Source organism: Anticarsia gemmatalis, chromosome 21, assembly GCF_050436995.1.
Source record: "Anticarsia gemmatalis isolate Benzon Research Colony breed Stoneville strain chromosome 21, ilAntGemm2 primary, whole genome shotgun sequence".
NCBI classification, from domain to species: domain Eukaryota; kingdom Metazoa; phylum Arthropoda; class Insecta; order Lepidoptera; family Erebidae; genus Anticarsia; species Anticarsia gemmatalis.
The window spans coordinates 6,150,173-6,166,034 of record NC_134765.1 but is presented as its reverse complement, the minus strand read 5'-3'; the positions used below and the strand labels follow the sequence as shown (position 1 = coordinate 6,166,034).

General features: G+C 32.8%; 1 protein-coding gene across 2 annotated transcripts in view; it reads right to left on the bottom strand.

Annotated features, from left to right (window-relative positions):
* Nucleotides 1-14,255, bottom strand: part of LOC142982149 (uncharacterized) — a 56,280-nt gene extending 42,025 nt beyond the window's left edge. For both annotated transcript variants that reach the window (XM_076128504.1, XM_076128505.1), the window contains exon 1: nucleotides 14,095-14,255. In XM_076128504.1, coding sequence (XP_075984619.1) covers nucleotides 14,095-14,116 — 22 coding nt within the window. In that variant the 5' untranslated portion in view covers nucleotides 14,117-14,255. The remainder of the gene's footprint in view (nucleotides 1-14,094) is intronic.
* Between the last annotated feature and the right edge of the window lie 1,607 nt (nucleotides 14,256-15,862).

The following is a 15,862-nucleotide window of genomic DNA, read 5'->3' as shown; positions in this document are numbered from 1 at the left end:
AGTATTAATGAACTATTAATGAGTTTAAATGTTAAAATCATTGAAATATTTTTATATAAATCAATTAGATTATAATTTTACTGAGTATTGTATATAATTACATAAGTAGGTAAGTATCATGTTCTAGTTTTTAAAATATATTTCGACTTTGAAAAATATGCCAATTAGCGGAAGCGGATGTGGATGGTTGGATGCATAAATAGAGCGCGAGACTGAAAATATTATATTTTAGGGAAATTAACAAACTTTACATCTGAAACGAAACACGTACTTGGTTTGAAGTAAATATTAAATATTAATTTAAAGTTTAAGTTGCCGCTTAGTCACGTCTCACAATTTATTCATGACTTATACAGTCGTTTTGTAGTAAACAGTAGTTTTGAAAAAAACTGAAACATTAACCGAATTGAATTAAAAAATTAATTATATCCTTTTACTAGGAATGAAATTTAAAAAACATAAACAGCAGAGTAATACTAAAAAAATAAAAACATAAATCCAATTTAAATTCCCCGAATAAAAGCGTAAATTGACAGAAACAAAGGTTTTTAAATTATTTGTATATTTCAAATTGTTTCTTAAATAAAACAGAGTAGCGTCCCATCCACTGAATCCGTTTATACCTTTTATCCGAAAGAGATTTTAATGTAGTTGTTACCGTTTATTTTCGGACTGTTACAAAGTAAAATACGTGTTTGTAAAGCGCTTTTGTTCTACGGACCATGGTATAATTTGATGTAGCTGAATTGTTTGAAGAGTACACTTCTCTGGAGGAAAAAATATAGGATAAAAGTTTTATGGAAGATAAATTTATTGCTTACGGCGATATAGTTGTTCCAACATGTTCAATCTTAATAGCAATGTTGTAGATTGATAACAATGCACGGGTAATGTTCTTTTATATTTATGAGATTTTTACACACTGTTATTGCTTTTTATATTGATACTAGCTGACCCGCGCAACTTCGCTTGCATCACATAAGAGAGAATGGGTCAGAATTTTCCACGTTTTTGTAAAACTTTTTACTGTTACTCTGCTCTTATTGGTAGCAGCGTGATGATATAAAATATGCTTTTTTTTCACGAAAAATATTCTCAAAATTATTTATATTTCTTAATAAAAAAGTCGCGCTAAGGCATATCCGCCATTAAAACAGTTGCCATGACAACGGAATTTTGTTAATTCAATGTCATTATAATATTGATTATTCACAACTTCGTTCGCCACCTGAATTTTCCCGGGAAATGCGTCATTTTCCCGGGGTTAAAAGTAGCCTATGTCCTTTCTCGGGTATCAAAATATCTCCATACCAAATTTCATGCAAATTGGTTCAGTAGTTTAGGCGTGATTGAGTAGCAGACAGACAGACAGACAGACAGACAGAGTTACTTTCGCATTTATAATATAAGTATGGATAGCTGACCCGCGCAACTTCGCTTGCATCACATAAGAGAGAAGGGGTCAAAATTTTCCCCGTTTTTGTATCATTTTTTACTGCTGGTCTGCTGCTATTGGTCGTAGCGTGATGGTAGGTATATGGCCTATAGCCTTTCTCGATAAATGGGCTATCTTACACCGAAAGAATTTCAAATCGGAACTGTAGTTTCAGAGATTAGCGCGTTCAAACAAACAAACAAACAAACTCTTCAGCTTTATAATATTAGTATAGATTGTAGTATGATCTAGCAGTTTCAAAATTAATAAAGCCTACCTAAATCTATTACTTATTAAGACTGCGGTAGTTTATCTCTTAATCTAATATTTCTTCAAAAAGGACTATTACTAAAACCACATTCTACATTTTACGACTTAACTTCCTCTACTTTCAATGTTAACATTATTTGAATAATAATTTCACTTTCTACTAGAACATTCTGTTACAATATATGATACGTTTGGCGGAATATTAATCGAGTATATAAATCGATTACCATAATAAGTGACTGCACGAGGCAGTTTATTTATAAATACTATTATTTATAAATACTACAATTTATTATGAGCATGTTATATTTGTGTTAATACGGCTCTCGACTCATATCCTGTGTAGGATAATATCTTTACTGTCGCAGTGTTATATTTCAAAACTTTCAAACATCCGGATAAGTATTTTATATACGTTATTATCTATAGGTTTTCTATATAAGGCACTAGACCGATGGACTTTCCGTGCCTCGGAGAGGACGTAAACTACTGGACGTGTCGCTTATGCGTCCCACCGGGCTACGAGAGTGAGAGAATAGGGAGTGAACCTCAGTATTGTGCACTGGTTGGTTTCAATAAAACTGGCCGCCGCCGTGGCCGAATATCGGCTAGGAGGACATCATACAAGGGTGATGTACCACAGAAGAAAAGTAACATATTTCTATTGTCTTGATGTTATGGCTATGCTCTACCAGTATGGAACAAGCAGGCCTGATTCTATTCGAATATTATATGACCAAGCTTTAGTCTAAAAATAAAATTTATTTCAAGTGAATCGGTTTTCAAGTGCATTGGGCAACCCGAAAGGACATTTCCTCATAATTACGTGTTAATACTATAAACACGTCGGCAAATATAAATATAAGCTAATAATCAATAATTGAATGTAAATTTATGTATTTTTAATTATTAAAGTTAGTAGAGAAGTCTAGTACTAGGAACAGGTAATTATGAATACTATTATCGAAATAAATTGACGGAAGTATTTATTGAAGCTTAAAATCACTTTCGCGCATTTATAGAGGCTCCTAGCATAATTTCTTTATGTAACAGGACGCCTTTTATAGGGAAATAGGATATTATGGACATTAGCGGATTTGACATAATACTTACTAGTTATTATTCAAATTCTGTTGGAGTATTCGCAAATTAGTTCAGAGTTTAATAATAAAGTAAGAATATATAAAATAAGACTACCTTTTTCTATTTATAGTTAGTCTGGTATATATTTTTATGTTTTACTATACTTTGAGGTATAAAAGCGTAATGTTATCAGAAAATATAGATAACAAAGAATTTTAACGAAAATTCTTGCATCAGTCTCGGAAGTCTACAACTCTAGTCTTCATACCAGCAAGTTTTCAAAACCGACATAGATACAGTCAGATACAAAATTCGCTGCACAAATTGAACTTTTCAATACCTTATATTCTGAAGCATTTCTTCAGAAAACAATTAAGAATAATTTATTCATACAGGTTTTTCTTTATTGATTGCAAAGTTGTAAATATTTCCCTTTTTCGATATTTAGTTATAGTTAAGTTTTATATATATTATTTAAATAACTTAAGGTAAGCAGGTAAATTTAGTTTTTTGTGTTATTAATTAATGAAATTTTTGTTAATTACTATTGATTGAAATCGTTGATTGCGATAAAACTACAATATAAAGAGTTAAAAAAAAGAGTTGTTAAGCGACTTTGCAGCAGTCTGTACATTAAACCTTATATTTAATAACTCAAGTTCTGTTTGTAGCAATTTTCCGGCCATATCCTGACATTTAATAGCACTAGACAGGATATTACATCGAGACAGATCAGGTCTAACTAGTCGTTTAGTGTAAGTGTTAGTTACTCTTTCTGTTTACTTACTAAACTATCATTATGTGTGCAATTGATTTATATCTCCATTTCCCTATGCTTATCCGGTTTACGATTGTAAAATAAGTTGTTGATTAAGTTACGATTTTGAATGGTAAAAAACATTTGACAAAGGCTTTAGTCGGCGACCAAAAAAAAATTTTATTCGGGCATAAGCATTCACTTTTACATAACTAACAAAAATGTTATTTTTAAACCCTTTACTGTCCCACGTCTAGACAAAAATCCTCCTCCTCCAGAACAAGGAAGTAGGTGTATCACATACTTCGCTATACACTACTAAAATACCTATTTCCGGTTATGATAATAAACTGTACCATGTTATATTTCGCCGAGCTTGTAGATTACATTATAAGTCGAAGAAGATCATAATCTTTTTTGCAAAATGCAAACATGAGAAGACGCGCATAGTGAGGACAAATTACTAGTGTCGCTAAACACTAAATAACAATAACAATTAAAGCTTGAAAAACAACACACAATCAAATCACAAATAGTAATATCAGATTAAGCACAATATATATGTACACACTACTCTTTGGCACTCAATAATCTCATATTAAATCGTAATTGAAATTCAGATCGTGTTATATGGTATTCAGATTGGCTTAAGTTGGTATTCAGAGGATCGAGTAGTATGAATGGAAGCAATTAATACAGTGAACATGAACTAATCAAGTGACTGTAATGCATTTACGGATATATGTAGCATTTAGTAATTCTGTGTTTCATGTGAGTTCGACAGAAAGTCAAACTATAGATTTGGATTCGAAATGATTTTGACTTAACTGAACCAATATGTTTTCTATTGCGGCAAAGATTTTGTTAATAAGTGTGGTATAGGTACGGCAATAGGCAAACGGGCACTAGCATGATTAAGGACGAAATTTTTTGAGTGAGTGTACTTTACACACCTCTGTCTACACTTGAAGTATAACAGGCGTGATGTTATGTATGTATGTGAGACAAAACTAAAATATAACAGCTTTAACAACTAGCTATTAATCCCAACCAAGTTATAAAGACGCGAACACGTTAATATTATCAACATACCTACATCTAATATCTAAATGGAAAATACACAGAAACTAAGTAGCGCAAAAATTATCAAAGGTACGAAGTGATTTTGAAAGTGCCTTGACACCTTTCTTAGTATAACCTTTAGGAGTTTTCCCTTTTCCTATTTATAGAGAAAAAATCCCTAAAAGCTCTTAAAGACGCGGCTGTCTACTATCTTTCCGTAAAAACACTCCGCTATTTATAATTTCTGACAAAAAAAGATTGAGCCGGATTTTCATGTCGGATCATCTCGGGGAACATTTTATTTTGATATATAAGGAAACATGGCAAATATACTTTATATTGATAGTAACAACATTATGATATACATTTGATGAACGAAATAATACTAGCTTTTGAACGAGACTTTGCCTGCGTGAATAGATTTCCCGGCGTAAAAAGTGTCGTAGAATGTTATCATGTACCAATTTTCATGACAATCTATTAATTAGTTTTTGGGTGAAAGAGTATCAAACATTCATAATAATAATTATATCCATCTTCACAAACTTTCGCATTTCTAGTCTTAGTTGGGCTTAAAGTTGAAAGAAGTCCTGTTTGACTACACCTCGTTAAATGATCAGGGAAAACATTTAAAAGATGTTTGTCGGATATGAAAGTAAAATGGCAGAGGATAGTGAATATAATTCTGCTTAAGCACAGCTTTAGGTAAAAGGCAACAAGAACTGTAGTTAAAATCTTGTAAATCGTTCTTAATAGTGTACCTTAGGCATCATAAATAGTTGTCTATTTGAAAAAATAAATTTTAAATAACGTTTTGGATAAATAAATTAGTACTCTATTAAAAACTTACCAAAAAGTTCTTTTAGAGGCATAAGTATGCATATTATAATTATATCGTTTGAAATATTTAATAGTGCGTAATGCTTATGCGAATTGTTTATTACTATAACAATTTAAATTGAATACGTAGGTAGAGTTCGTATTTTATCGTATTTTGCTTTTTTTTAAACATTCAGACTCAGATACCTAGGTATCTAAGTCTATTTATAGAGTGAGTAAAGTGAGTGTAAACTGTCACAAATAGATACCAAATAGTTCAGCCTGTTAAGTTTATACATTTTTATTCCTTGAAAGACAACTCCCGCACTACTATCTTTAAAATAACAACTATTCTAAAAGTATACAATGTAAGTATAAATGTTTGTAGTTTATTAAATGTAAACCGCGGTGAAAAGCAACTAATTAACATTAATAATTACATATATGTGTTCAAAATTGATTTGTTTTTACAACTTGCCACTATTCTAACACTTTCTATTTCTTCACTTTGTATTGTATACAAACTTAATTATAACATTACTACACTAATTATTGAGAATTAAAACTATGAACTTTTGTCTATATGTTTGCTTGTTTGTTTGTTGATGAACTTTTGTCGATGTTTGTACATTGATTTTATTTATTATTTTTGTATAATAAGGAGCACTGACAATATAGGACATTCTATTTAGTGTAATATTTACGTAGAATTGTAGAATATTTCACTAGGTACATAGTTAACATAGTGCCAGTCAAATAGTATTCCACTCCAAAAAACTTTGCAATAACAAGCGGCACATTTCCTTACAAATTAACACTTATTGTATCTATTACCACCTTAGTACTTCTACAATTAGTCTCCGTGTCAATAGGTTTTTGCACGAAAAAAACACAGTTTCCGAAACGCACAATGCACAAACGACCCGCGGACATGACATTGAAAAGTTTCTTTACATCATATTACCTCAGAGGCAAAGAATAGCAGTCATTAAATAACATCGCGATAAAACCGAACAAAAGAACAAACACTAAACAATAAACATACTCGCACATAACAATACAACGACTTTATATAAAAACGTTTAAGACTACACAATGCATATTTAAGTCTTAAAGTTTGCTATCTCAAATACATCTATCTTTCTAATACATAACTTAAAATAAGTTAAGTCTCGTAGTTCATATCTCATAGATATGTAATAGCTAATAGTATAATTAGTTATTGCCTTAAAAGAAAGTTAATGCTTGCTTATTGAGACCAGCGTCTTACTAGGCTAAAGAAACAGACATGAAAAATCACGAAAAACTACGTAATAAGTTATTCTTGAAATTACAATATTAAAGAAGAGCAATGGCAACAAATTCAAACATAACTTTGTTTTACAAATAGGTTTACTAAGTTCAGATTATTTCTTAAGCTAAATTATATTTATAGAAGGCTGTAAACAAACTCAAAATGTAGTCCGTCGAGCCTCTCCATAATTCTTAAGGTTTCACTCAGTCGCTACAACATGCACTTGACCTTAGACCCTGTGACCTACCTCAGTTGCTCCGCGATGCGCGCAAATAACCCTTTATTACGCCTCGCTACTTTCTTGAAAGATTTAATAAATTTCTTATTACATTACATTCAGTCTCAATTCAAATCAAATTTTATTCCGAATCGATTCTAGTATTCTATTTCGTTTGAGCACTCAATTTATTACAGTAATACATTTTTTAAGTTACGAAAATTTATGAGATTTACAATGCAAATTGTATTGAATTGTAGATTTAATTTTACACGGGGCTGTTACTTTTGCCTTGCTAATATCAAATAAAAAAATATTTAAATCGTACTCTATCAACAACATTCATACTCTCTCTCTTCCACGCTATCAGTCGGTCAGCCTTCCTGATCTTTCTCCTGCACTTTGCTCTATCCTGGACATCGTCTTCGGAAACCTCACACTTACTCATATCTTTTTGCACTGTTAAGTGTCAATAAGTGCAGTATATGCATCGCAATTCGTTACTCAATCACGCCGAAAGTACAAAACGCACACAGTTAATAACCTAGTGTAACACCTAGAATAGTTGTTACTCCGGGAAATCTTTGTGGACGTGGACAAAGTCGTATTCAGGAGCTAATTATAATATGACCTTAAGCTTCAGCACAATGATTACGGAAATGAATGCTAAGAATTTAGTAGGAACATGCTTTTTACGGATGACATCCAAGAGGAATTTGTGTTCCTGAATGGAACAATAGGATGGGACCTTTTGTATATATAAATTCGGAAACAATGCACAAGGAACACACGTCAGAGAAGGCTGAATACCACTGGACATGCTTTAAATAGAACTTCTACTAGTCATACAAAAGTGAATAATGGCAATATATTGCGAAATTTTGTTTATAATTTCGTTGTATAGTTTTCTGAACTTTTTAAACAAAGAAACATGCGGTTTAAATCACGCAAAGTATTGTGTTGACAAGCGAATTTGATACACGCACATCAGTTATAAATCATTCTATAGCAAAGTGTCGATGTCAGTGCACTCATACTACTTTTCATCGCTTCTTTTTTAACTAATATCTTTGTGTATCATGGCATAACATAGTTATGTAAGATCTGAATACAAATGCCTACAAAAAAATAAATTCATTTTACACATTTTATTCACAAGTCGGCGTTCTGCCAGCTTAAGTATGCAGTGCACCCGTACCTTTTCAGCCAATATTTTTCAACTTTATATCAACAAAAATCCTTGTTGTTTTGGCATAGAAATACAAGATAAATGTGAATGTCATAATGTAATTATTCCAATTACAAATGCTGAAAACATAAGGACCCTTTTTGGTTTAACTGCTCCATCTTAACTGCAAAAACTAACTGGCATTTACCAGTCATAAAACTAATACTCCATAGAATAATATGAACCTCTAGCTTTTACAATAACAAACGTAGAGTCCAACAAAAGCTAAATAAAAGTTAGAACATAACAAAGTAAACAAACTATTACGAAATAAAGTTATTTCACACACATCTGCGTGGCTACTACGTGTAACTTGTAAGTAACTGATACGAGTAGTACCGTAACGAATGTCGGCGAGCTTCCACTTGGACATTAACGAGAAGCGATCTCGCAACGTCACCGTACATACATGGATCTATGACATATGACACAACTTAGCGGACGACGCACACCTACTACTAGTTGTTCAATAAAAAAGAGATGCTAAATTGCTGGCACTCTTTTTTGTAGGTAACTTTAGCAATAGTTAGGGATCAGTCATGTTGTTACAAATCATTTTCATTATAAGCGATATGATGAAAGATGCGATTAGTGATACTTATTTACAATATTATAAACTTAAGTTATTCATTGGATTATTTTCTAAGTTACCTAATAACAACTCAATTCTATCCTCAGAACTTACACCAGCCAACAAGGACTTGCATAATAGGGTTTGAAGTCATGCGGAAGAACACAATATACTACTAAAGGACTTTCAAAATGCCCACATAAAAATGAAAGAGGCTTTCCCCATATTTTCACCAAAACCCAAAATAACTGCAGCCAGCTTGCAAAAGCCTTAAAATCGTTTGCGTGTATCATTCGCATCACGTCTCCACGGACAGATAGTGCAAAACTATGTTTGTTAATCTAATCCGAAGATGGGCTCACTTTTGAAAACCTTTGACCCGTTTCGAAAACCAAAAGTAAAAAGCAACCAGGGAAAAGGCAACAGTACGATTTCATAAAGCCTTTAAACTTTTAAAAGCATAATAAAGACAGACCTTTGCCACTAATGATGAATTATTTTTTAAAACATCCTATTTGTATGACTGTAGTTATATTATTTTGTTTTTTTTTAGTTAAAGGTGACATTAGTTTGTTGTCTGACCTATGGTATGGCACAATACTGTATGGTATTTACTAAAAGTTTATGAAATAAGTTACGTTATCCACGGGAAGAGATGCATATTATGTAAGCACTCTAAGACAAACCAAGTACAAGCTTCAAAATGTACTCAGAACTTAGAGTTGTAACAAAGACAAATGCTTTAGCTTTTAATTTGCTCCATAGATAAAATGTAAGATTGATTTGTTGCCATAGAGTTCCAATAAAAAACCTTTTATTGTTTGATCTAAATACAAAAGACATTACAAAACGAAGTTTATTCGTATTGTTTCCGACAAAACCTAATAACTAGAACTAACATGACCAGCACCCAATGTACATTAGCAAAAACGTCTTTAGATTAACTAGATAATGGTTAATTCTCATAACAGTAGGTGTGTTGGGAAGGACCGCCATGAGAACTGTTTCCAGATCGATATCAAGTAATTGTGTTAACAACGCTCCTACAAACTTGTTCCCACAATAACTGCCAGTAACAGAAACTTTATGCAATACGCGAAACTTATAATTTTGTTTAAAATATGACGTCATTCAATAGATCGTAATTCCAAGTGACAATGTCTCATTATGTATCTTTTTTTCAATACAATTAAAATTGTCAAAACTGTTTTTTTTTTACTATTAAGTTCTTATCTTCTTTAACACGCGACGTAACTAGTCATCGATATTTATATATTTTGATTCAATTACCTTATATACTACAAACTTATTACACGTATTGTGCCAGTAGCAACTAGTCTATTCAACAAATAATAATATTAAAAAAAAATGTCTACAGAGTATGTTTCTTTTGGGACCCAGGGTTCCGAAGCAACACCGATAGGTTAATTATCTTAGTGCTCAATGTAGAGAGGTACTGAAAAAAAATACTCTAGCTAGGCAATATCACTCGGTGATGAAAACAGTCGTTAATACTTTTACAACATTACGTCAGGATTCGCCAAGTAATTTAAAGACCATAATAGTGTACCCACAAATTATACAACGTGTAGTTAAGTGCAACAAAATTCCTAGACAAGAAAAGCTGTTAATTACACAAAGCCGACATTTTACAACATACCTTTTAGTTTAAAGTTTACTCACATAATAATTTCTAACTATAACTCAACCATACGTCAAAGAATACTTAACATTTTAGGCAAAACTTAATACATATCCCACACTAGAGAGTGTCGTATTTTACTCGTTGTTTAAATAATAATTATGCCCCTTTGTCGGCAATGCCTATGTTAGCAGAAGGAAACTACCAAACAAGGTTTTTACGTTTATGACAATCCTTCACATATTTGGTATGCTTGCATAATAATATTCGTTTAAACCCTACTTAGCGACTTTTGTCCCACATTTAAACCGATGCAATCCAATGACTAGATAATTGTAACGAAAAGGAAAGAGATACATATATTACAGTTAACTTATAAATTTCACTACAAGAATCAAGCCACTTATAACATAAAGTCAAAAATTGACATGTATGTTTACTCTTTGCCCAATCTTATCGTCAATGTAAAAATACTCGTCAAACAAAACTGACATTATAGACCATTACGTTTCCCTACATTAATCAAAATTAGACGTGATTTGTCGCAAACTACGTGTGTTCTCACCATTCAGTAAGTACTGTGACTCCATTACCTATAACCTCATAAAACCTATTCATAAGGTAGCACCTTATTAAGGTTAATCGTCGTACACATCAATAATATCAAAATTGCTGTTTCAACTCGTAATAATGACATTAACAAAGGTATACAGTAGAAAATTGCCAGTGGGAAAAACGTCGGGCATTGCCTACGCATAGAAAAAGTTTGCGAGGCCTATGTACAATGCATTGTTCCGTAAATACTAAGAAATGTCTGTCTCTTAACAATGTTGTCGTAAAAGTATCTGTAGGTTTTGTTCGGGCTCTTAGTACGTGCCAACAGAGATAAAGTTTACAACCTGATACTTATCACTAAACGTTTTTATCACAACGTTAAGTATTACTTTAAAAACGATATGAAAGTAAAAGGATGCCTCAAACACAATGAAAGTGTCTTCAACTAACAATGTCTTGATTAAAATTCAAAACAATCTCTTAACCTTCAATATTTCGTAACTATAAAAAATGTTTCAAAGATTTTATTATGAGAATCACGAAGAATTGTTTGTTTTACGTCTACCTCATTCTTAACCCACTAACTTCATTTTTCACCTTGACAACACAGCTGACCTCCTGTTCTATAAACAAAAATATTTGTCTATGCATTGTTTTAATAATTGTCGTGAAAATTAATTATTCTGTTTTAAAATTATGTCCGCGTTTTATGGCTTCCCACGAGAGTAATTGTGTTGAATATGGAGATATATAAGTTATAAAAATTAGAGCGAGTTGCAAAAGTTGATGGTGGCGATACATAAACTCATTATTCTACATTTTAGGGCAGTTACACAGATTGCTTAGTAAATAATGTCATGTAAAATTTCGACCCTGATACGACAGCATTTCAAATACACATGTATACAATATTCACATTGCACAAAAACATTTATCAGGTAGCTTATGAACCTCATAAGTTTCTAATAATTGATAAATAATTCTCGTATATTTACATCACAGTATCCTCTTCTTACACAACGATAATCCAAATCAAACAACGTAATAATGTGGTAAAATTGCCTGTACTAAGATCTCGATCATTATCATCAATACAATAGTAAGTATAGATAAACAGAGAAACTGTTGCGGAATCGACTGTGGAAATCATTCGTTTGCACAATACTGAATTACGGATCCCATCTCTACGGATAATTTCTTCTTGTATTGCGATTTTTATAATTACAATTTAATGTTGGTAGCGTGTGAGACATTTCAGTGGTTATTATTATAAGACAACAACTAAGTAGAAAGCTTTTGGGTCTGTGGCTGACGGTAGTATTCTAATACTACTACTAATTGTTTGATGCTACTACTTTTGATTGGTAATACTACCGAACTATTAACTAAATATCTAGAAAAATCGCGCATGCCAAGGCTCTGTACTAAGTTGTCAGACTATATCTGGGTTTTATTATCTAGAATACTAGCTGACCCGCGCAACTTCGCTTGCGTCACATAAGAGAGAATGCATCAAAATGTTCCCCGTTTTTGTAACATTTTTTACTCGTACTCTGCTCCTATGAGTCGTAGCGTGATGATATATAGCCTATAGCCTTTCTCGATAAATGGGCTATCTAACACTCAATATCAAATCCTGAGATTAGCGCGTTCAAACAAACAAACAAACAAACTCTTCAGCTTTATAATATTAGTATAGATTAGTATAGATATTGAGCTTATTAGATGTTAGTAAATAGGTTTGCCTAGAGTTATATTCACCCACATTTTTAGCACGAAAATTTATGTATACATGCATACTTGAACCTATTTTCGATATGAATTTAACAAATGTTATCACATACTCTTCGTTCAGTAAATATTTTTGAAACTTAGAATTTTATATTTAATCAACGTGGGAAAGGTTTTTGTGACTCTTAAGTTTTCACAAAGATGCAGTAAAGTAGAGTCCTCAACTCACACTTAGCTGGCGTGGTGGACTTAAAGCGTAAACTCTCCCTCATTACGGAACATGACCGATACCCAGCAGAGGAACCATAATGGTTTAATTATTATTTTCAATTTTAAGCTCTAGGTAAAAATACATGTTTACGGAACTCAGTCATTTATTATTATTTTATAACCTGTTACATTATTAATTATAAGAAGTATAAATGTCTGAAGTGCGATTTATTCAGCACGCGACTTTAGCAAAAAAAAGCCTGTATCGATTTTAAGTTATTGAACCCATTCATGTTATTTTATTTATTCGTGTGTTTTATAATATTTGACATATTTTTGACTATAAATTAGTCATTAATTATTTTTTTTACTAAATAGTTTACAGTTGTTAGGAAAATTCAAATTTTTTCCTTTACAATTTTTTTTTTGTTGTGGAAGAAAATTAAGTCTCAGTAGTAACTTAAATCTAATCAGTTTTAATAAAACTGGTGTTTAGTATGAAATCTCCATGATTAATTACACATAATTTTCCGCTACCAATGCAAGAAATTCCATGCAAAATAATTGAAACTAGGTCAGCTTACAGATTTTCCAACGAAAAAATGCAAACCATGAATTATTATCACGCACTCGCGACAGTCGCATGTTAGCGTGCGATCTTACATTACACTATTCAACACTTTTTATAATCAAAGAAAACACACTCGCATTGTCATTTTATTTAACATACATGCGTGTATAATCCGACTGTCTTCATTTCCTCATGTAAAACAATAGCTTCAACAAGTTCAATGGTTTCAACCGCAGTTTGGGGTTAAGAACAATGCGTCAATAAATTTCTAAACTTAGTATATTTACCGCAATTCAAGTAATTTCAATTTCTCTTGTAAAATTTCGATATCTAGTCACAGAGCTGCGGTTACATCGTGTTAACGAACGACACGCACTATGCCGCGGACAAATTACCGGCAAATCGTCGTGTGTATTTTTTGTAAACCGAACTGTCTAATAACAACCAAGAATTTTCATGGTTTGTTTAATGTGTTAATCTGGAAGATATAGCTCGCGTGTATGTTTTTATTTTCTTGGTAATCATAAATGATATTACCTGAATCTAATTCGAAATCTATGTTTTTTTCTTGCGTTTTTATCCGCATGAATGCATCACGCGCTATAATATGGATATAAAACTACGAAAATTAATAAACATAGAGACTCACCAAGAAACACGTAAATCTTCATGGTAACTAGTTTTTCAGCTCGCAACACTGACACAAGTTTGAGTTTGAAACAAATTCGAATTCGAAGTTTGAATGTGATCGGCGGCGTTCGTCGTGGTCCGACGGCGGGCCGCGTGTGTTAGATGCGCTCGCGCCGCCGCCGCCGGTGGCCGCCTTCACTTTCTACGTGGAGGGGCTCAGGAGCAAGGAAACCAAGGGTTTGTTGACATTACTGCATACGCACGACACGTAAGACGATTAATTAGTAATATGATGCACCCGTCCAACGTTACACAATAGACTGTTTTACAACTTACTAGTCCATGTTACATAGCATTTAATTTGGGTGAGAATTTGCAAATCATCGCAAAAGTAGATCAATTCTTGAAGATGTTTGCGAATACAGCACTATCACTTTCCATGGGTTTCGCAAGAGACACTTGAACAGACCTTCGCTTTATTTCGGTGGATGTCGCAAGAAGCTTTTAAAAAGCTCTTCTCTAAGGGAAGCGGCAAGGACGGCGGACTCTCACATTATCCATAATGTATTATCAATACGTTTTACGATTGAGATATTTATTGTAAATTGAATGACAATTAGAGCACTTGCGAAAAGGTTCTGGGGTCAGTAAGTAAACGATCTGTGGGTTAAGCAAACCTTGACGCGATCATTCGATAGATGGGTGACCGCATAGTGGTATTTAAACTGAGCGTCTCCGTGCTTCGGAGGGCACGTAAAAAGTCGGTCCCGGTTGTTTTCAATTAAGACAAACAGTCGTTAAGCCACGTCAAAGGCCTTCGTGCAGCTTGAACAACTTTGACACTAGGTTGACCACCAGCCATACGATAAGAAGAAGAGGTAAAATTATAGATGTAATCAAAACATCGGAATTACGGCACAATCAATAGCTTAACAAAACTTAGGTCTTAGCCACACTGTAATCGCACCGTAAACTTTCTTAGGTACCCATAGAAAGACAATCACTTAGGTAATCATTGCGATCAGACAAAGGGAACTGATGACATAATAACAAGTATAAATAAATAAAGCAATAAGCCTATAGTAAACGATTATCCATGATTTCTCTTATTAAAGATATATCAAGAACTATTATGAGTGTCCGTCCGTTCATTTGTAACACTCCATTACTTCTGTTCTTATAAGTTACGCTATTGTTGTAGTTATTTTGAAAGTATCAACTTTCTTTCTTTTCCCTTAAATTAGAAGAAAATGGTTGATGTGCAGTATAATTGCTGGCTGATAAAACGGTACAGGCATAGTTTTACCGCACCATTTAATAAAAGTCTAGCTTCTAGCTTTGTGCAAGTACCGACTGTACGAAACGCATACTTTTGTATGAGCATATGTAAGCAATTAAGTTATTCTATCACACTTTACTTAATATAGTACAATATATTCGCTTATGTATTCATCTGATAGACTGTATATATACTTTTTATTATTTTCAAATGCTGTGTAATATCGATGTAAATATCTGTCGATCTATGATTTAAACATAAAATATTTTTAATATTGTCCTGATAATAACTTATGTAATAACTTAAGATGGTCCTTTAATTAGAGACTAATTTAACCGACTTGGTATTTCATAGATCTCACAACTTTTTACGGCATAGAGACTGAGCTGCGACTAGTGTTGTAAAAATGAGCGCTGAGCGTCGAGCGTTAAGCGCTGAGTCGACGCTTTTGAGCGTTTTAGACTTGAGCGTTAAACTCTTGAGCGCTTAAGGCTTGCGAGCGTTGAGA